Below are 20,875 nucleotides of genomic sequence, written 5' to 3'. Positions count from 1 at the left end.
TGCAGCAATCTTCTAAACATGGAAAAACTTATCATTTTTGAGCCACGTACAAAATCCCCGAAGCACAAATAAACACAAGAGGAAGACTGTTTGGGCTGGTGCAGCTTTCTGATGTCTGCAGGCCTCATCTGATTATGGTAATATCATTCAGGAGTGAGAAAGTGTCCTAGTATTCTCCTGGCAGAGCAGATTTATAACTCAGCCTTCATGTGTACACGCACTTGCACATATACATGCACACACACCAGTGAGAATGCTGACTCTGAGTGTATCGTTTATGTAAAAACATCAAATGCTCCAGCTGATAAAAAGCATGAAATGTTCTGAACTGCTGAGACAAAGAGTAAAGACCAGCGTTCCATCAGATGGGTGGGTGTTTGGTTTACTCACCTTTTGTTGGCTGCTGTGCTGCCGTCCTTCCTGGATCCAGATCCAGATCCAGATGGAGAGGGCAGAGTGCTTTTCTTTGGTAGGACGGTCCCGTTGTTCACTGTGGGCCTTAATGGCAGCGTGGCAATCATTGGCCTAGCTGGAAGGGAAAAACACAACAGGACGTCTATAAATAATCAGACAGGAAGGTATGTGAGGTAATTATAAATGTATTGGTCATAACTAATGAGGATTTAAAGTTCTGAGGAGTCCTGGAGGGAGAAAATAATCTTGAAACGATTTATCTCTGAATGTAACCATGCACTTCTTTTTTTTTACTTCTTGTGCAAATTTTTTTAAATCCACATTTATCCAAACAAAACTTAGATTCTTAAAAAAACTTAATTTTAGTACAAACTACAATGTGATGTTCTTTAGTGGAGGGTAAAGTAAAAAATAAATTTTCAAATCTTGAATGTGTCCAGTGAAAAAAACGTTTCTCACCAAAACTAAATGTGACTCATAAGTGTTTGTTGAACGTTTGTGACCTGTTGTTCTTTTCTGCAATCACACTCATTCATGAGCGACATTTTTAAACTTGTAGTCTCATCTTCTTGTAATTCCCTTATGTTAGATGCCAAGTGTTTGCACAAAAAACGTTGAGAAAGTGCATGCACACAACACATGCAAGCTAGATGAGCACAGAGTAACAAACGCAGGGTTTGACTCTAGCTGTAGTAATAAATATTAAATGACCCCCCCCCCTCCCCCCCACTCTCTCTCTCTCTCTCTCTCTCTCTCTCTCTCTCTCTGTCTCTCAAGCCTATGCACTTATCCCTCATGTGTTCATGACACAGCAGGAACAAGCTGTAATGTTGTTAGCATAAAGAAGATGAATGTGTGCGTCCCTGGTTGTGTGTGTGTGCAGATCAATGTGAATGTGGGAGTTTCAATCATACACGTCAACTCCTAACACTGATGAATCTCAGCAGCTCAGATCGGGTTCTGCTCCATCCTCGAAAGCACTTAAAGGTGCATAAAACTCATGAAGAGGGGCTGATTTCACAAAATTCAGAAAGATCAGAGGATTATTGTTAAAGAAACAATTAACTAATTACAAAACTATCAAAAAATAACATTCAAAATCAGCAAGAAGGTGAAAAAATAAGATTTAACTAGGGATGCACCGATACCGGTGGTGCCGATACCAGTTACAGTATCGGTATCGGTAAAAGTTAACCGATACCGATGCATTTGCTTGAAAATGGCTTCACTGTAACTTGTCATTTATGTTGATCTAATATTTTAGTTTTGTAATGATTTCAATTCAAATATTTAACTTTTTATCTATCTCACAGTCTTTTCCTTTTTGAAAGTGGACAAGAAAATTAAACCTGTATTCCTATTGGTTGCATTTTTTGTGTGGTAGAAGTATCGGTAATCGGTATTGGCGAGTACTCAGATCCAAGTATCGGTATCGTATCGGTTTGGAAAAAGTGGTATCGTTGCATTCCTAGATTTAACTGAAGTCAACACCTGGAAAAAAATTTTAAAGTGTTTTTAAGTCAAGAAAATGTCCCAATGATTTACAAAGAGGGGGCGGGACTTATAACCTACTTTGCAGCCATCCACTAGGGGGTGCTTCTACTTCCTTGTTACATTCAGATGTCTCGTTTATGGGTAAATGAAACATCTGGAACATTTCCTTCCTGCTGCATGTTCAAATTTTCATTTTTCAAATAAATTGAGCTAAAATTATTTATTTGAAGTTTCAAACCAGCAGACCAAAAATAAACCAGGTTAAAAGTTTAATTGTTCTTAAGCCGTTACTATATCTATCGAAACACCTGTTATTATTGTGTCCGCCATGCAGGAGTGAATAAAAATGTGCATGTGAACACATCATTCCTGTAAACACAGCCAGCCTACCTGACTTCCCAACATTGCTGTCTGCTGAGGGAAATTTTCTCACCATAGCGGGGTCTACACATAACATACAACGTGTTTAACAGCGGTCCAGGTGAAGGCGGGACAGGAAGGAGAAGAGATCGATGACAAGTCAGAGGGGAGGAGTCGAGCTGAATTAGAAGGAGGCATCATGAACACCCATACCTTTGGTAGGTCCTCTACGGGGCCCCATGGCCTGCTGCTCCTCAGACAGGTTCAGTCTGCGAACCACGTCGGCCAGAGCGGACTTCAGCAGCTGAATCTCGTCCTCCTGCATCTGGACTCTCTGCTCCAGCGAGGAGATGCGGTCAGTCACCTCCATGCTGCTGGCTGCTGACGCGCTGTCATCTGAGGAAGGAACGCGTAAAACTAAAAGTGAAACAGCTGATTGTTGAGCACGTCCTCATAATGTATTGATGATCTCTTTTTGTTTAACAGATTATTTTTGTGTCTCCACCTGACACGCAGACACAGGCCTAACACCCACCACTAGGGTCCACTTCATGAATGAAAACACACACGTGTGTGTGGGGTCTCCCCCACCTGGACTTTGATGTGGTTTGATGAAATATTCATGTAAATCTCTGTTGTGTTTTCCCAGCAGACTCATAATAACCATCCGATGCATTATGCATTAGAGTGAAGGCTCCAGATGATTAGGGCTGATCTGCAGTCAGCGTTTAGACCCCCACTGCTTCACAACATCATGAAAACCTGAAGGAGCTCTTGACCTCGCTAAATTACATTCTCAAACAACGCGAACATATCAGAGCTTGATTTCAGACATGCAGCTGAACCTGGTGAGACGCCCTGCAAACAGAAACTCCCTGAAGGATTCATAGCGTCCCTGAGAGAGGTTCTCCTCAAATAATTACCCTACATCTCCAGGAGTTCTGATTTAGTTCAATTGTCTCAAACATAAATAAGTGTTGCAAGCTGCAACAAAATGATGCAGACGCCTCTAAATTAGTCAGAATAATGTTTTTCTTTGTTTGTCTGTTATTCAGGCCAACCAAGAGATCCCAGCTCCTCCAGAGGACAAAGAAATATCTCATGGTGTTTATCTAACTCAGAGCTAAATCTACTTTTATTAAATCAGTAACAGCAGAGTTCATTTTAAAGTGAACATAAATGATAGCAGGTTGAAATGCGAACCTTTTATTTTGGATAATTCAGTTTAAGACAAGAAAATGTTTGCTTTCTATAATAAAGCTTCTAATGAAAGAAATCAGCCTAAAACTTCACAACAGCATAAACCTACTGACTCCCTTCTTCACAGATTTCTGTTTTCTCAAACAGTCTCACCTTCCTTCTGCTCCAATCTCTTCCGTTAATAAATATGTACAAAAATGGCTCTCTGCTCACCTAAAACAATCCCTTTGAAGCGATCATTGCTCATGTTTAGACGTATGAACCTCCAGAGATAGAAATTCGGTTATCCGCCCAGTATCTGGTCCACAACACTGACACTGACCGCTGGCTGAGGAACAATCACTGGCTGTCACGGCCCTGACTAACATCCTCCGTCTGTCACACAGCTTCCTGCAACATCTGAGGCGAGTTAACCCCTCGGTCACGGCTACGAACTCAGAAAAAGGTCAGATGTTTGTGTTCGTCCACAGAAACGTGTGTGTGTGTGTGTGTGCATTCTTCAGGGCTTGGGTCACTCAGAAATGTAATATTAGCCTCATTTTCATTTAAACACCATTAAAAATGTAAGCCCCACCCCCGTGTGGCGTTCACACCTGCCAGCCATCAGGTTAAATCACATCCTCCCTGTCAGTTTCTCTCCAATGTTCCCTCTCAGGTCTGGGCGACGTGTGGCCGGGTCACAGATTTGAGACAGATCGTTCTACTCGCCTTGATGGACTCAGACACGCTGCTCCCCATTAACTTCCCGTGGAAGACAATGTCATTCTAACTAGATGGAGAGCAAATAGGAAACAGGCATCATCAGTTCCTCAGAACATCTTCACCCTGTTCCTGAGTCCTTTTCTGACCTCACTGCAGACAGTAATGAAGGATGAGAGCACACGTGCTTCTGCATTCTCATAACAATCAACGGAACAAAAACAGTCTGGGAAATGACTCGGATCAACTCAGAGGGAACATTCTGAGTTTTCCTGCTGACTCACCCCCTCACTTATTATTATTATTTTGAATTATAAAATGATTACTTTAATTATGAAATCTTCTTTTCTTTTGGAGAATAAAAACGTTATCTAAAGAGTTCTCCTGTGAGGAACCTTGGGGAAAGAAATGCTAATGTTCATCTTTATTATCTGAGGAAGCTGCACTCAGCTGATGAAGTCATCTGATTAAAATACCGAGTTGTGCAGACTCACAGACTCCTGACAAGGAAAGATACAGCAGGACATGTAGTAGCCAGGGTTATTTGCTCTGGCTGCATATGACCTGTGGGATCTTTTAACCTCCTGGGACCCAAATTTGTATTTGGCCTGATTTAAAAGAAAAAACGTATCTAGCTATTACAGATTAGTTGACTGTAATTAACAGAAAGAAAGTTATAAAAATGTAATTTTAATAAAAATTAATTAAATAAACATGTCAAATATCTTTAAAAAGAGACAATTTTTTTGTTAATTTAAGTCATATAACGTGTCTATAAATTATATCAAAAAGGTCTAAGTAGAAAAGAATAAAAATGTAAAGTGCATGGAGTCAATGGCCACATATGTGGACACAGGGTCCTAGGAGGTTAAAATCAGTCCATTTCGTGACGTTACAATGTGAAACTTGCAAGGATGTAAAAATACACTCAAAACATTGAATGTGTCCTTCAAATATCATAACGCCAGCTGGAACACAAACAGAGCAATTAACGACTGTTTTATCCTCACCCAGCAGAGCAGAAAAGTTCAAATGACCTGATGGAAAGTTTAGTCATCAGGATGCGCTGCGCGGCACAACGGGAGGTTTCTGAAATCCACGGATCTGACTGGCTGCAGGAAACAGCCTGTCACAACACTCGGATGACTGTTTTTTCTCTTTTAACACAAAGGCTCTAGTGATGTGACCACTGCTGTTTCCTCCATGTCCTTGTTAGAGAAACATCAGCTGGTTTCATTTTCAGAACATGAATACACATGACCAGGTGGTGCTCCGTCACGGTGCCAATGCAGCTGATGCAGATCGTTCCTCGAGGGCTCCTAAAAACCATCCAGTCACACTTGTTTGAAATAAAAAAGTGAATTTGACCTGCTGCTGTTTTCACTCATGAATATCTGGAGCTAATCCTAACTGACTGGCATAACGGACCTAAATTAACAGGGAACTCAGAAAACGTTGAACAAAGTTGAGACTGAGTGGATGAAAGTGAACTATGCTGTTGCAGTGAATAAAACTGCAGAACAGCGTAAGGAAATATGATTTTATATGAATATTTGACAAGAAACTGTTTGTTAGATTAACAGCAAAAATGTCTGCAACAGTAAAATTTAAAAATGTGTACTAAAAGCTATTTTGTTGTGTTTTCTCTGTGTAGAATTTGCAAATACACTATAAAAAGTACAAATCTGCACACTAAAATGTATTAACACAAACAAGAAAAATAAACTAATATATGTTATTATTTTCATTGCAACCTTTGCAATAAGAACGGTGTGCAGAAACAACAACGTGCATAAAAAATACATTTGTGCTAATTTGTGTGATGAGTGTTCAAGTTTTTGCTTGAAACAAAAAATTAGCTAAACTACTTAGTTCTTGATAATGTATTGGTCATTTATTGAGACCATGTGAGTTAAAGGTGCATTATGTGAGAATTAAGTAAGAGTGACATCCTATGGTCAAATATGAGTACTGCAGCCCATTTTCAACACATGAATGACTTTCTCACTACTGTTCCATGAGTTTCATGGCTGTTGCCTGCACAATTGAAAAAGTAGCTAGACTATTTTTTCTAATTCACCATTAGCATTAATATCTCAGCGTTAGTCTTTAGCCTTCGTTAAAATTAAACAAAAATATGCGTGGCCTCTTTGGGGGTACAAGAAATAACTTCTGGGTCGCTCCTGTCACTATTGCTGTGTTTTGGCAGCCAGTGCTGAATTACAAATGCAGTTGCATTAGCTGGAGAAGACCCGGCAACCTTGCGGGGCCAGAGTTCGTAAACTACGCCCCTCTTTAGCTTTATTGAAAGAAGAAAAACTGGCCTCCACCCAGCTGGCTGAGAATGAAATCTGTTTAAACGTCACCTTCCTTCTTCCAACATGATTGAGACATTAGAGTGTTTTGTGATTATTTCACTGTAAAATTCCTACATATTGTACCTTTAAAGACCAAAGAGCACTACCCGACTGGTGCTTCAGCCATTCAGACGGTCAGATTAAGAAAGAAGTGCCTGGATTAGATGCTACCTCGGACAGGTTTTAGTCAACAAAGGTTATAAATAACAAGAGGTAGGTCAGAGGGAAGGAAATCCTCAAACGCGTCATGAGGGATGATTAAAGAGGAGAAAACAGGCAGCAAGATGGAAAGAGCCTTTCTTGTCAAAGCACTGAAATGAAACTACAGAGCTGTTTGTGTGTACCAGAGGTCAGAAAGAGGTCAAGGAGGAGACAGCAAGAGGTCAAACAACCCCCATGGCTGCTCCTCCTGCCCTCATGTGGACATATTAAACTTCTCCCATAAGCCTCCTCAGTTACAGGTTACATGGGAGCTCTCCTTCACACTGAAGTCATTGTTCAAGAAAAAAAGTGCTGCAGTCAAAACAGAAGGTTAAAAATAGATTCAGCTAAGTGCTGCTTGTGTTAGTCAGCTAAATCATCAGATAACAAACTTTGCACAAAAGATGAAAGAAGAGGAAGTCATAACAGAGGCAAGCTCATGGCTTTATTTTCACAAATAACCACTTTTTAATGTAAAATTTGATTATAAAAAGCAGCTTTAATAAGGAAAGAAAGAAATATAAAAAAGGCACCAAAAGAAAAGGCAGAAAAGCTCATTCTGAACTCAGGAACAAAGACTATGGACCATTATCCCAACGCACTCTGCTGTCAAAGAGGAAGTGTTGAAGGCACGGCGGAGGGATTATGTAGAAAATGTGGAGCAGATCTTGTTGAACGTTGGTGATGCTTAAACTCAAGGGTGTTTGGGTTTAGCAGCAGGCTCTGTCTCAGCTCTCTTTTTGGCCGTCCGCCTGAAATAAATTAAAGGTGGTTGACAAAAGAGAGGCCGAAACGTTACAATTAAAGAGCATGGAAGAAATTAAATAAAGCGGGGAAACTGTGGATCCGTGCTAAATCCTCAAACAGATGAGATTATTCTGTAGGTCGTTGAAAATAATTAAAATTTACTAATTAAATGAATTGTGTACTTATAATTAGAAAATATAAAGTTCAGAAGGAAATAAATTTAACAATCAGATTAATAACAGCTAGTTAAAATGAATACTGTTGCTTCTAACATGGGGTCTTTTTTAGCGATGGCTAAAACCGGTTTATTTGTCATGTTGAGGTTTATGGGCGTTGTAAAAGAGGCTTTTTATGATTTAAAACATTAAATCTTCATAAAAAGATGTTGTACCTCATAAACTATCTTTTACTGAAGCTAAACCCCTGTAAGGAACAGAAAAAAACCCCATCAGAGTGGATAATCAGGAGGATAGAGCATTGTAAAGTTTGTAGAAAATGTAAACAAAGATAAAAGCACCACTTAAGTCATTATTAATAAGCAGAATCAGTGATGCATCGATGTAGTTTGTGTTTTTAAATGCCATTTTCCATAAGGTGACCTCTCTTATTTTACTTTGGCTCACCTCTCTAGGAAGGAGGAGCAGCGGCTCTACTCTGAGCCACTCCCAGGTATTGGAGCTTCTCAGCTTATAGCAGCCAGAGTGGGAGATGGGTGGGTGTGGCCATCTCCAGCTTGTTTTCTTAAAGCGACAGAGCCCTGAAACGACTCATTCCGGAAGGTGAAAATGTGTAGAATAAAACTGCTTACAATGTTTCACGTGAGAGGGATTTAGTGCAAAGAACTTTATGAGCATGTTTTGAATCGGCCATAGGACGATTATATTGTATTTTAAAAAGTCCTAATGTCCTCCTTTTTATCCACAAAACATTAAACAGCTGGAGACGGACATCTTTGTTACTTTAGAGACCAAACAGACCACAGAAACACCAAGCTGTGCTTGGCAGCAGCTCAGTCTCAACCTTTATCTACACAAAGCAGGGCTTTGTCCCCCAAGATGGAGGTACTTGTTCCATCCAGCCTATGTACACGCTTTGTTTGTGCACCAGTGTTCCATCCAGCAGCGGGGTTGTTATAGGAAACCAGATTTCCACAGCGACAGACACGCATGCAGAATGCCGGCCAGTTGTGTCTCTGCCATCTGGAGGGAGAGAACAGACCATAGTCCAGCTGGAAGCAGACAAGATCATTACACAACACAACTCAGGAGGAGAACATGTTTCCGCTGTTGTGTTTAAAACATTTTAACTTTATTCTCTTCGGTTTTCTGGGTTTTAGTAGAAGTAAGCATCCGGTTCCTACATGTAGTCACTGTCGCATTGATCCTTGTTTACACAGAATAATTACAGACTCTGACAAGACCCCGTGATTAAACTGTCTCCTCATAGATGTTTACTTTGTGCAAATGCCACTTTAAACAAAAAAGAGTTTGAGGACTTTACACAAAACGTCCGATTCACTCAACACAACAAAGGAACAGATTAAATCCGAGGTTTTTACAGTTTTCTATCAAAGTTTAAAACTAAACAGCATTCATTAATTCTATCAAGTCAAAGAAAACTGACTTTGCAAAAAACTTCTGCTGACAGTAGCGACACCTCCAAAGTCTCCAAAATCTCCAAAATCTCTAAGGCTTAATAAACAAGAATATGTAAAACTTTATTTTCCTACAGAGCTGATGCAGAACACTTTCCAAATGTATTAAAGACAAAAATAGTAGGAGCTTTATGCAAATCATCTGCTAACAAAAATAAGGAAAATAAATGAATAAATAAATAACAAGTTTATTATAATAGAGGAAAAAAATCCACAGTTTTGGTTTTGAAAATGTTACAGATGTAATGCAAAGGAAGGAGACTGTTTCATAAAGTGCTAAAATGTCGTAAAAGCAGGCGTAGCTTGTTTTAGCTCTGTAAGACATCTCATCTTTACGTAGATCGGCTGAGAGAACGTAACCCTCATATTCAGTCTGATGTAAGAAATCTATTTGGGCCATTCCAGTGAAACAGGAAGTGTCATATTTCTTCTTTCTTTTGCATAATTAAGATGTAAAACACACCAGAATGCAAAAGTGGCCACAGGAATGCAAAAAGGAAACAAATTAAATACACCTCAGGGTTTGAGATGGAGGAAACACACATTTGCAAGTAAAAAAATAAAAGAGCTGCTGTGAGACAGTTGCAGATTCATCGGCCAACATTTTTGATTCTCCATTATGACCTTTACCATCTCAGGTAGATCTAAGCAAGCGTAGATGTTGTTACAATGATAAATAATCACCCCCAGTAGCTAAACCCTGCAAGATGATTGCGTGCATCATCTTCTGCTTCATTTCTGCACCTGTCCTCCCTGATTAATCTATTTTTAATGGAATTCCTAACTAGATTGGTCCCCCCCCCACCCACCCACCCATCTGTTACAGAGCGGATGAAAACACGCAGGCGGAGATCCGGGGCTTTCCTTGTGCTTCTCCTCTATTAACAGCAGATGGAAGGATGCCAATTAGGAAGCAGTGCTCCTTCTGAGAGTTGCACATTGAGCAGGAAGAGGTTAATCATGCTTGTCAACAACACAACAAGCCACCGATTTGAACAGATGACTCTAGGAAAGTAGTTTGCAAACAAATAAAACGATCACAGTTCTTTTATTCTTCTAAATCAAACATTTGAGCTGCATACGTCTGAATGAAATGTGCACAGATGATGTGTTCTGGACAACAGTTGCGTGTAAATTTATACGTTTGCATGGTTCGATAATGTGCTCATCTTGTGTCTCTGACTTGACGGAACATCAAATAGAAACTAAAAATAATGGCATCTCCCGTGGTTGTGCTGACTTGCGTGATTTATTACCGGTCGCCTTCCCCCACAGGTAACTCTCCATGCTTAGTTGAACACATTTGATGTTTCAGTGCAGAGTGGAAGCATCCTACTCTCTGCTTCTGGCTCTTTTCTGTGCTATTTTTAAGCATCTTTGACACAAGGTCTCGTGCTGCCTACCTGTCTCTGCTCAACTTGTGATGCGCAAATACACACATACAAGGTGAACTTGAGCATTTGGATGTAGTCATTTATGCAAATCCTTGAGCAAATAATGCACATAAGCTCTTTAATGTTCAGCACCCTGAACAGAGCCAGATTGTATATTTAGCTCAGGAATTCAAACGCTGCTGCTTTACATGCCTGACTGTTTTAGTAGGTCATGAGCCGAGGCTGCACGCATGCATGTCAGTGAAATGTAAGGAAACACAAAGAGGGAAATAATATGTAATGTCAGAAATGAGCCTTTGATGCACGCTTTGGTCAGAAGACCCAAACACATTTTAGAGGCAGGAATAAACCCCAAGATGTTCTGAGAAGGGGATGAAATTTGAAAATTATTCTAATTAAAAGTGACACTAAATGACAATTTCTGAAGTTCAAACAATAGCTGAACTATTTTCTGTCTTTAAACAGCAAAATTATGACTTTTAAATATTTTCTATTAAAGCTAAACAAATACTTAATCTCAAAATGGGAGCAGGATTCACCTGATTATTTAACTTTTACTAAGACATGCAAGTGTGCAGAAACAGAGATGGAACAAAGTCACTGTTTTGGAAGTCACAATCACTCACGTCTTTTCACTCTAACCCCGAGTCGAGGCACTCCTCATTACCCCTAACAAAACCATACACTTATCTTCTGATTTGGACACTCTCCCATATGACCTCAAGCAGTGTGTTACCAACCTGGGGGTGAAAATGGATACCCACTTTTCCATGGGCTGTCAGATTAACGCAGTGGTCAGATCGTGTTTTTACCAGCTGCGTAGATTACGTCGCTTAAACCAATCCTGAAACGAGCGCACCTAGAATCCGTAATTCATGCTTTTATCATCTCCCGTCTAGATTACGCAAATTCCATTTTAATTGGTACAACTGCCTCCGCTCTTAATAGGCTTCAGGTCGTACAGAACGCGGCAGCCAGGTTTTTAACAAACACCCCTAGAAGAGACCATATCACACCTGTACTGGCGCAGCTCCACTGGCTTCCTGTAAACTTCAGAGTCAAGTTTAAAATCCTGATTTTTGTTTTTAAGGCCCTGAATGGCCTGGCTCCGGATTACCTGTCTGATCTTTTGACTCATAATGTGCCAAACCGGGCGTTGAGGTCTGCTGATCGCCTGCTGCTTCACGTTCCAACAATGAAATACAAAACGCGGGTGCAGCGTGCTTTTGTCTATGCTGCTCCGACACTCTGCTCTTCCTCTTTCAGTGAGGCTGGCACCATCCCTCTTCCGTTTCAAGTCACTACTTAAGGCTCACTTTTACGACCAGGCATTTTTAAATCCCTGACTTTTATTATTTTACTATGTGTTTTTTATTGACCGTGGTTATCTGCTTTGTTGTGTATTCTATTGTAGACCATGTTTTGTTTTTATGTTGTGTTTTTACTTTTTATTCTGTACAGCACTTTGGTCGGCTGCCATGCCGTTTTTAAATGTGCTTTATAAATAAAGTTGGTATGGTATAGTAACTCCCAAAACATGCAGGTCTCAAATCAAACACAAGTCCTAAACAACTTATTTGAACAAATTCGTCATTTAATCATTGAGAAATGTCAATGTTTTTGTTTTTTACTCATTTGGGCTCCATTCCAAGTTACCGTCAAGTCATCAAATCTCCAGTTCAAGTCATGTGACTCGAGTCCACATGTTAGCTTAAAGGTTTAATCAATGCATTTGCAGTGGTCTGTAGTAGAAATGAATGCCTTGTAAGTCATACTCTGGGGAAAAAGCCCAGAAGCGCCTGTATCAGCACGAAGCATTTAGCGGAAGGAGAAAATAGCTTCAGACAACAGGATTTGGACTCTTATTTCCTGATATTTGGACAACAGCAATTCGACTCTACCACTAACTCTCTTTGCTCTGCAAGTTTGATGTTTAATCTGCACAAATAACACAAGCCTGAAGGAGTTCTGCTGTGTGGTGGAGTTGCTAATGCTAACAGTTAGCTTCTACTAGCCAAGACGTCTCGTGGACGCTAAACCAGCAACAGCCTTCCCCGTTGTGAGTCAAGATGGGTGGGTCCATGGATGTTAAGTGAATGTGCGACGTATCTGCCAGGCTTTTCTAATCCTGGAGTTTCACCGTCCATTTTCTATTAGAAGCTAATGCAGGAAATGGGTGTAGGAGACTATTTTCATGTACGGCCTGCATGAAAAACTCAGAGTGAGCGATTATAATCAGAAATAATCATTTAAACTACGTTTTTCAATGTTCCATAAATCATTTCCAGTGTTTAAAAGAACAAAAATGTTAATTACGTGGTTTTTGTAATATTAACTTTTAGTTACCTGTAGAAAAACAAATTCTGACGGCATTTTGTACGGTATAATGAAGCGTTTCTTCTTTTGACGAATAATGACTCACTATCGAAGAGCAAGTGCAGAAAGCCTTATCAGTAGAGTTGTAGGAGAAAACTGAGGCAGATAAGGAGTTGGAGGATGGGGGGCAGGGCCGCCAGAATCAGCCAGCTCAATATCTGACTGACCAGAGATTAAAAATAAAAACAGAAGGAGCTGAGAGCTCCACTCCAGGGTGTTTAAACGAGATCAAACAAGGAGCACCAGCGAGTCTAACACATGGTGAGGAGGGGGAAAGAGGAGGATTTTAACATTTAAAGAGAGTCAAAATAAAAAAAGAAAGAGTTGAGTCTCCTCACTGACGTGCATTGGAAATCAATTTGAGCTGTTAAATGAACCAGATGAGTTCAGGTGTATCTTTATCAAAGCGACGCTCTGAAACATGTTGCAGGCGTGTGCATAGAGAAAATGTCACGCTCCGAGGCTCCTCTCTCGTAATGTCGATGGTCATTTTAATGTCGGATTTTCAGGTTGCAGAAGGTTTTTTTCTGGTTGGGAATAATTCTAAAATAAACAATAATGAAGAAAAGGGGAGAAAGAATGAAATAAAATAATTTGACTTAAATGATCAGTAAGCCTTTTAAAGGGGTTGAACACTTGTTTAGATTTGGCGTGGTGTCCAGTAGGAATGAATGCCTTGTGAGTCATACTTGGGTGGGGGGTGGGGGGTGGGGTGGGGTGGGGAATAAATCTCAGATGTGCTTGAATCAGAATGGTCAGCTAGAGGTGAAAGTACCTTCAAACGACATTGTTTGGTGTCTTATTTCCTGATGTTTGGACATCTTGCCTCTGATTGGATAACAACAACATAATTCTACCATTGGTTCTATATCTGATTTGCAATGCTGATGTTGAATCTCCACAAATAACATAAGCCTGGAGGAGTTCTGCTGTGTGGTGAAGTTGCTAATGCTAACAGTTAGCTTCCATCAGCTGAGACATTCTCTGCTGTTTCCTGGGTGTTAAACCAGCAACAGCCGTCCCCGTTGTGAGTCAGGATGGGCGAGTCCATGAACGTTAGTGACAGTTTGACATGGATCTGTCAGGCTTTTCTAATCCTGGAGTTTCACCATCTATTTTCTATCAGAAGCTAATGCTGGAGGTAGGTGTAGGAGTCTTTCTTCATGTTCAGCCTGCATGAAAAACTCAGGAGTGCCCGATTATAATCAGAAATATTAAAAATGTGTTTTTCAGTGTTCTACAGCTTTAAAGGTGTCCTACAACGACTCATTTTTTTAATAGCTGGAAACCGTTCTTTGAACCTTTAAATAGCACATGAAACTGGGCCATGACAGATGGCCAATTTTAATGCTGTAACAAAGTCTTACAACAGAAAGTCTAGGCTTGTCACGCCCTCTCGGCCAGGACATGAACATTAAATGAGCTGCATGCTGATTGGTCAGTTTGCCTCAATGGTTCTATAAACTAGAAACTTCTAGAAACACCTTTACGAGTGGCTTGTTAAAAAAGTGTGGCTTTGATTGCAATAAAAACCAAGTTATGTCCGAGATAAACGGAAGTCTGCAGCAGCAGAGACTGCCCCCATTCCCCCTTTAGGTTGCCATTGTGAAAAAGGACACAATTGTGCAACATTACAGCCACGAGCTGACCATTTCTAATGACCCTGATGCCACTTCAGTATTGCGGCAAATGGACGGTGTTTCTTTGTAAAAACAGCTTTTGAGGGGATGTGTTGCGTTTAGGCGACGTCCGTGAGACTGTGGTGTTGGGTGAGGTGGGGGTAGCATTCCGCCAAAGACAAGGCGAACGGTTCTCTACAAGGACTTGGCTCTCTCATCCTTCACTTTGAAAATCCGCTCAAAAGATTTGATTCATTTGTGAAAGTCACATCACTAATCTAACTGTCATTCATACAACGTCTGGAAAGTACCAGTTCCCAGTTCATCCTGGAATGTCACATGTGTACTCTAACCTTTGCCTTTTTTGTTTTCCTTTGATCCAACAAGGACATTAGTAGCTCAGTGGCTCCAGCTAGCATTAGCAGTAGCATGGGCTAGCTTTGTTAGCATTACCACGACCAGCGTCTATAGTTTGTTGAGGTTGAAGAGGTTCGGAACATGAACATTTTGAGGTGGTGTATTTAAGCTTAGCTCAGAATGAACCGCTGCACCATTACAACATAATTCACTTAGTAAAGAAGGTCAGAGGCAGCGCAGACTCTTTGGTATGCTACATTAGACACCCCAAGCTGCCTGTATACAACATCAACAATAAGGTAAATGTGGACACTTATAAACAAAAGAAAATAGAGCCCAAACGTTAACTCAGACATGACCTTCTCCTTTAATCTGAGATGGAACGTGAGCTGGATCTTAATCCTAATCCCCCTCCACGTGCCTACATCTATCAGAGTTTGGACTGAGATACCTGCAGAAACAGCAGAGCAGAGCAGAGGAAGCTGTGTCACATCGACTCTGCATCAGAAAAGAAAAAAACACATCAAACAGCTCCTATCTAAACCGACTGACTCCTTTGTGGCTAAAACCCAGAGTCAAAAGTGCAAAAGACGAAAAAAGAAAACCAAAAGAGTTCAAAGGATAAAATAATCACTCTTAATACCAGGTGCTTAATAATAAATACAACTAGAACTAGAAGAGACATCACAGTTCACCTCGCTACTGAGAAACCAATCTGATGTTTTACAGCAGCACAACATGAGCTGTAATGTGCTGGCAGACACAACAGGAAACAACTGGAGCATTACTCCATGGTTCTTTCCCATAAACTGGACGAGAATCTGTGTGTTCAATTAAAAAAAACATTCTGTTCATTACAGAAGACAGACTAACTCAATTAAAGCTGCTCTCCAGAAACAACACGAGCTAAATGTGATTTAGCCTCCCTTCATCAGCTGTAATCAGCAGAGGCGTGTGTGTGTGTGTGTGTGTGTGTGTGTGTGTGTGTGTGTGTGTGTGTGTGTGTGTGTGTGTGTGTGTCTGACCTCCAGAGGACAAAGCATGCAGCCTGCTCGTGTTTCTGAAGTTTAGCTGACCCAGTCTCTGAATATTAGTCTGGTTGGATGCTTCATAACACACATTTCAGAACACACACACACACACACACACACACACACACACACACACTCACACACACACGCTGACAGGGGCATAGGAAGAGGGGATTGAATGACATCATAGTTTGAGTGGATTTGGGCAGCAGAGACGCATGATGTCATTGTGGCCTATACAGGCTTGACACAAAAATACACACCACCACACACACACTCCTAGTGCTGGCTGTGTGTGTGTTTGTGTGTGTGTGTGTGTGTGTGTGTGTGTGTGTGTGTGCGTGTGTGTGTGTGTGTGTGTGTGTGTGTGTGTGTGTGTGTGTGTATTAAGATTTCTGAAACCCCAGAATAAGTCTTATTTCTAAAAGAAAAATATGACAAATAATAATTTATATTTACAACTACTAATAATTTATGGCAAAGGCAGTAGAGAAGTTAAGTTTACTGGAAGGTTGCAGGTTTGTACCCCACCTTTTGCAGTTTCCTTGGACAAGACACCTTGCCTTGCTTGCAGTGCTTTAGAGAGAGCGGTGGCGCCTGTGTTGAGGGTTGTAGAACCCAAGAAGGCACTTTATCAAAGAACATTTCAACCTCACATTGTCTGTTTGTACTCCTGATGTCATGTAAATTCACAAGCTGATAAACTTGTTTCTAACAACATGAAAGTTGAAACTCAACATTTTCTTCACCTGACAGTGAAACTCAGAGAGAGAGAGAGAGAGAGAGAGAGAGAGAGAGAGAGAGAGAGAGAGAGAGAGAGAGAGAGAGAGAGAGAGAGAGAGAGAGAGAGAGAGAGAGAGAGAGAGAGAGAGAGAGAGAGAGAGAGAGAGAGAGAGAAGGCTGACATTAAACTATGATTTACAGGAGATTTAAAGGCCAGTCATATCCTCGGGGAATCCCACGCAGCCTTCACACCTGAACATCTGTTATTTAGGTCACTCAAACACACAAACACCTCTGCTGACATTCCACAGGATGATTTTTACAAAGAACTGATTTTTTTCGACCTTCTGGTAGTGTCTGCTTTTACACACCATGAGAACTTTTCATTCCCCTCCCTTTACTTTAGGAAACACACATAAGCGACCCGTTGACACCCAGTGGGAGAATCCTCCATGTGATTCCACACCTTTGATTTATGGATGATGGTATTCCCTGCATCTCACCGCCTGCACGGTGCAATAAACCCCATTGATTTTTTTTCTTCATTATCTGAAAGTGGCAGCAATGTGATTTTAAACAAAGGGGTTGCCAAACTTAGTCAGAAGGAAGAATCTCAGAAATGCATGTTTTGTATCTGAGAGGTCTGACTGTCACCTGCAGGCAAGTCATGTTCAAAAACAAAACATCACTGGTACAGAGAGGACAACTGACTCATTTCTGAGTGGTTTTGAGATAAATCAAAACCTTCCAGGAAATAATTATTTAATCTGAAGTAATACTGATGTGTCATCCTGTTTTCCCATTTCCCCGAGTCATCCTCTCACACCCACAACAGCCTTGAGAATGGTTCATCCTTCTACCGGGAAATAAATCATGCAGAGAGCAGGGTACAGGAGCCGGACTCTCCTGCTGGGAGCGTTCAGTCTCAGTTCTGATTGCAATCAAAACATTTCAGTGACTAGATCAAACAGAACCAAGACGAAGATGTCAACGCATCTGCCTCCTCCTGGCTGTGACTGACACACCCTGTCAGATTGTTACTATTCTGCCTGAATCATCTGGTAAAAGTCACATTTAGGGTGCTAATGTTTTGTTTGACGTTAAACTCAAGGAGAAAATGTCAAAGTCATCCTTGAACTGCATCTTTAACCTAAACTGAAGCAGCAGCAGCTAAAGGAGCTCCGGTCTGAAACCAAAACACCCTGACTCTGGTTGAAGTCGAGCCAGTCAGCTGGTGACATGTCAACAACATGCAGGAGCGGCAGGAGGAGTAAAGGATTGTTTGGTTTTACCGTTGCAGAACTGCAGCAGTGATGAGGTGTCATACAGGCTGCTGTAGCTGGTAAACCCGTCCTCCATTCTCAGCCCGCTGTCCTCCTCTCCTCTTCTGCTCCTTCTTCTGCTCCTTCTCTCCTCCGGTGACTCCTCCGTTTAGTTTATCCTTCACAAGGCGCTCCCTCCATTCACTCTGCACGGGTCAGGCTCCCTGAGTGAGTCACCATGGCAACCCATTCACTCTGATTATGTCATGTGAACCCTTTTCTTCTTCTTGAACACCCACTCCGACCAAAAAGTCTTGAAGTACAGCAGAAAAAGAAAAGCTGAGGAAATCAACCACCAGAGACCCACAGGAGGAAGATGATGCTCCTCTCTCTTCCTCCTTGTTCAGCAGAAGCAGCTGCAGGATTTGTGTGTCCCTCTGATCTCTGGACAAAAAACAATTTTAGGAGAGCTGACGGCAGCAGGCGGTCTGTGTAAGGGTGTGTGTGTGTGTGTGTGTGTGCTAAAAGCCGTGTGAGTGTTTAGATAATGCTTGGGACAGCCCAGCCTTCCTCCTGTCACACAGCAGCGTGGACGAGTCAGAGCACAGGGGGCTGGGCCCGCCTGGTAGATCCTCCTCCTTTGCTCAGAGAGGAGGAAAAGAAAAAGAAACCAAAAGAAAAAGAAGAAATGTTGAAGGAAAGAACTGGTAAAAGAAGGCAGGAGAGAGGAAGTCCCGTGTTAAAATAAAAAATATATATATCCTGCAGTTTAATGTACTTGGATGTGTAGTTGGGGAATTTTGAAGTCTTTGATGATTTTATTTTATTTCTCTGGCATCCTTCAAAACAACTGATCCCCAAAATTCTTCTGTATTGTTTACAGCAGTGGGTTGGGATTACAGGCTCAGAAAGGGGAGACCCTCGATATGGGAGAAGGTTAGTTGGAGAGTCCCACAGGGCTCTGTCCTTGGACCCCTTTGTTTGTGATCCATCTGCTGCCATGAGGGGTTATACATAGGACACACTATGTGAAATTCTACGTTTATGCTGATCACTGAAGTGCTGCGCTCTAGATACACATCTAGGAGGCTTTGCTTGTGAGGCAAGCCCCATTCCTCCAGTCTTTTAGGTCTTGTTTAAAGACACAATTCTGCCAATTGGCCTTTTCTCTTTGAGTCCAAAGTCATATTTGCCTTTATTGTCCATCCTTCCTTCCATCCATCCATCCATCCATCCATCCATCCATCCATCCATCCATTCATTCATTCTCTTTCTCTTATCTGGAGTCAGGTTGCAGTGGCAACAGCCTAAGTTGAGCGACCCAGACTTCCCTCTCCTCAGCCACTTGGGCCTAGCCTGGCAAGCCAGACTAAATAAATATATTATTTAGTCTGGCAACACTCCATCTCAGTCATGAGGTGGATTCTACCACTGTCTTTCAAACAATCTCCGCATGCTACTGGACAATGAACAACGTGACGTACTCACTGCAACGGTTGTCGGTAAACGAGGCGGTCTGCTGATGAAGAAGGCAAAAATACATCCCTTTTTCTAAAAAAATAACTTAAATACATATATCTGCTCCTGATTCTAATAAAGCCCAAGTTCTAACTGTCCAAAATTTATGTAAAAACCGTTTCAATTGCGCTGTCACCATCTTGTTCCACTATGTTGCATCATCCGATCAGATGAATAGAGGGCCCTGATTGGCTCATAAAGCATATAAAGTGCTGTGATTGGTTCACAAAGCAGATAGAGCGCTATCAGTGGCCCACCATTATGGACCTATCACAGCTCTCTATGTGTTTGAAACCCCTCTAGATAGCTGTGATTGAGTTTCAATGGAGCGTTCCTAGACAAAACTTTGCAAAGCCAGAATTTGGTCTAGTTGGGCCAGCTCTTTTTGTGTGTGTGTGTGTGTGTGGGGGGGGGGGGCGTTCCCTGGCCGGGCGAGGTACATTGTCTCTCCAGTGTGTCCTGGGTCTCAATGTTTTTATGCGATTTAATTTTTTTATTCTAAATCTGAGACCATGGTCTTGATTCGGAAAAGGGTAGGATGCCTGCTCCGGGTCAGGGATGAGGTCCTGCCCCAAGTGGAGGAGTTTAGGTATCTCGGGGTCTTGTTCACGAGTGAGGGAAAGCTGGAGCGTGAGATCGATAGGCGGATTGGTGCTGCATCTGCAGTGATGCGGGCATTGTACCGGTCTGTCGTGGTGAAGAGAGAGCTGAGTCAGAAGGCGAAGCTCTTGATTTACCGGTCGATCTACGTTCCTACCCTCACCTATGGTCATGAGCTTTGGGTAGTGACCGAAAGAACGAGATCGTGGATACAAGTGGCCGAAATGAGTTTTCTCCGAAGAGTGGCTGGGCTCTCCCTTAGAGATAGGGTGAGAAGCTGGGTCATGCGGGAGGGGCTCGGAGTAGACCCGCTGCTCCTCCACATCGAGAGGAGCCAGTTGAGGTGGCTTAGGCATCTGGTCAGGATGCCTCTTGGGCGCTTCCCTGGTGAGGTTTTCCGGGCACGTCCAACCGGGAGGAGACCTAAAGGTAGACCCAGGACACGGTGGAGGGACTATGTCTCTCATCTGGCCAGGGAACGCCTTGGGATTCCCCCGGAAGAGCTGGCTCAAATGGATGGTGAGAGGGAAGTCTGGGCCTCTCGCCTTAGGCTACTGCCCCCGCGACCCGACTCCAGATAAGCGGATGAAAATGGATGGATGGATGGTTGGATAATTTTTTTTATTGTTATTTTAGCGTTGAGTTCTCAGTAAAACTTGATTTTGTTCTGACTTTCTTTTGTTTCGTTTATCTGTTTTATTGTTCCTGCTTGTTTTATTCAGTTGTTGATATGATTTTTATACTTTTTCGTATGATTTCTGCTGTTTTAAGTTCTTTTACCATGTTTTTGTCTCACTGTCTGCTGTTGTATAGTGTACAGCACCTTGGGCTTCTGCGAAGATAGTGGAAGGTGCTGTAGAAATAGATGA

The 20,875-nt window shown here is 41.7% G+C and overlaps 1 protein-coding gene across 10 annotated transcripts in view; it reads right to left on the bottom strand.

Annotated features, from left to right (window-relative positions):
- eml1 (EMAP like 1) overlaps nucleotides 1-20,875 on the bottom strand; it is a 44,120-nt gene that overhangs the window by 11,889 nt on the left and 11,356 nt on the right. For 4 of the 10 annotated variants that reach the window (XM_054741617.2, XM_054741619.2, XM_054741618.2 and 1 more), the window contains exons 1-4: nucleotides 17,919-18,385; nucleotides 2,482-2,664; nucleotides 2,299-2,352; nucleotides 391-529 (exon numbers count right to left, since the gene is read on the bottom strand). In XM_054741617.2, the coding sequence (XP_054597592.2) occupies nucleotides 391-529; nucleotides 2,299-2,352; nucleotides 2,482-2,664; nucleotides 17,919-17,985 (443 nt within the window). In that variant the 5' untranslated portion in view covers nucleotides 17,986-18,385. Of the gene's footprint in view, nucleotides 1-390; nucleotides 530-2,298; nucleotides 2,353-2,481; nucleotides 2,665-3,681; nucleotides 3,850-17,918; nucleotides 18,386-20,875 lie in introns of those variants that run through there. The other 6 variants (XM_015970014.3, XM_015970015.3, XM_015970019.3 and 3 more) reach the window with 4 other exon arrangements.

The sequence above is a fragment of the Nothobranchius furzeri genome, chromosome 18, assembly GCF_043380555.1.
Source record: "Nothobranchius furzeri strain GRZ-AD chromosome 18, NfurGRZ-RIMD1, whole genome shotgun sequence".
In the NCBI taxonomy this organism is placed as follows: Eukaryota; Metazoa; Chordata; class Actinopteri; order Cyprinodontiformes; family Nothobranchiidae; genus Nothobranchius; species Nothobranchius furzeri.
This window is presented reverse-complemented; position numbering and strand designations above follow the sequence as displayed.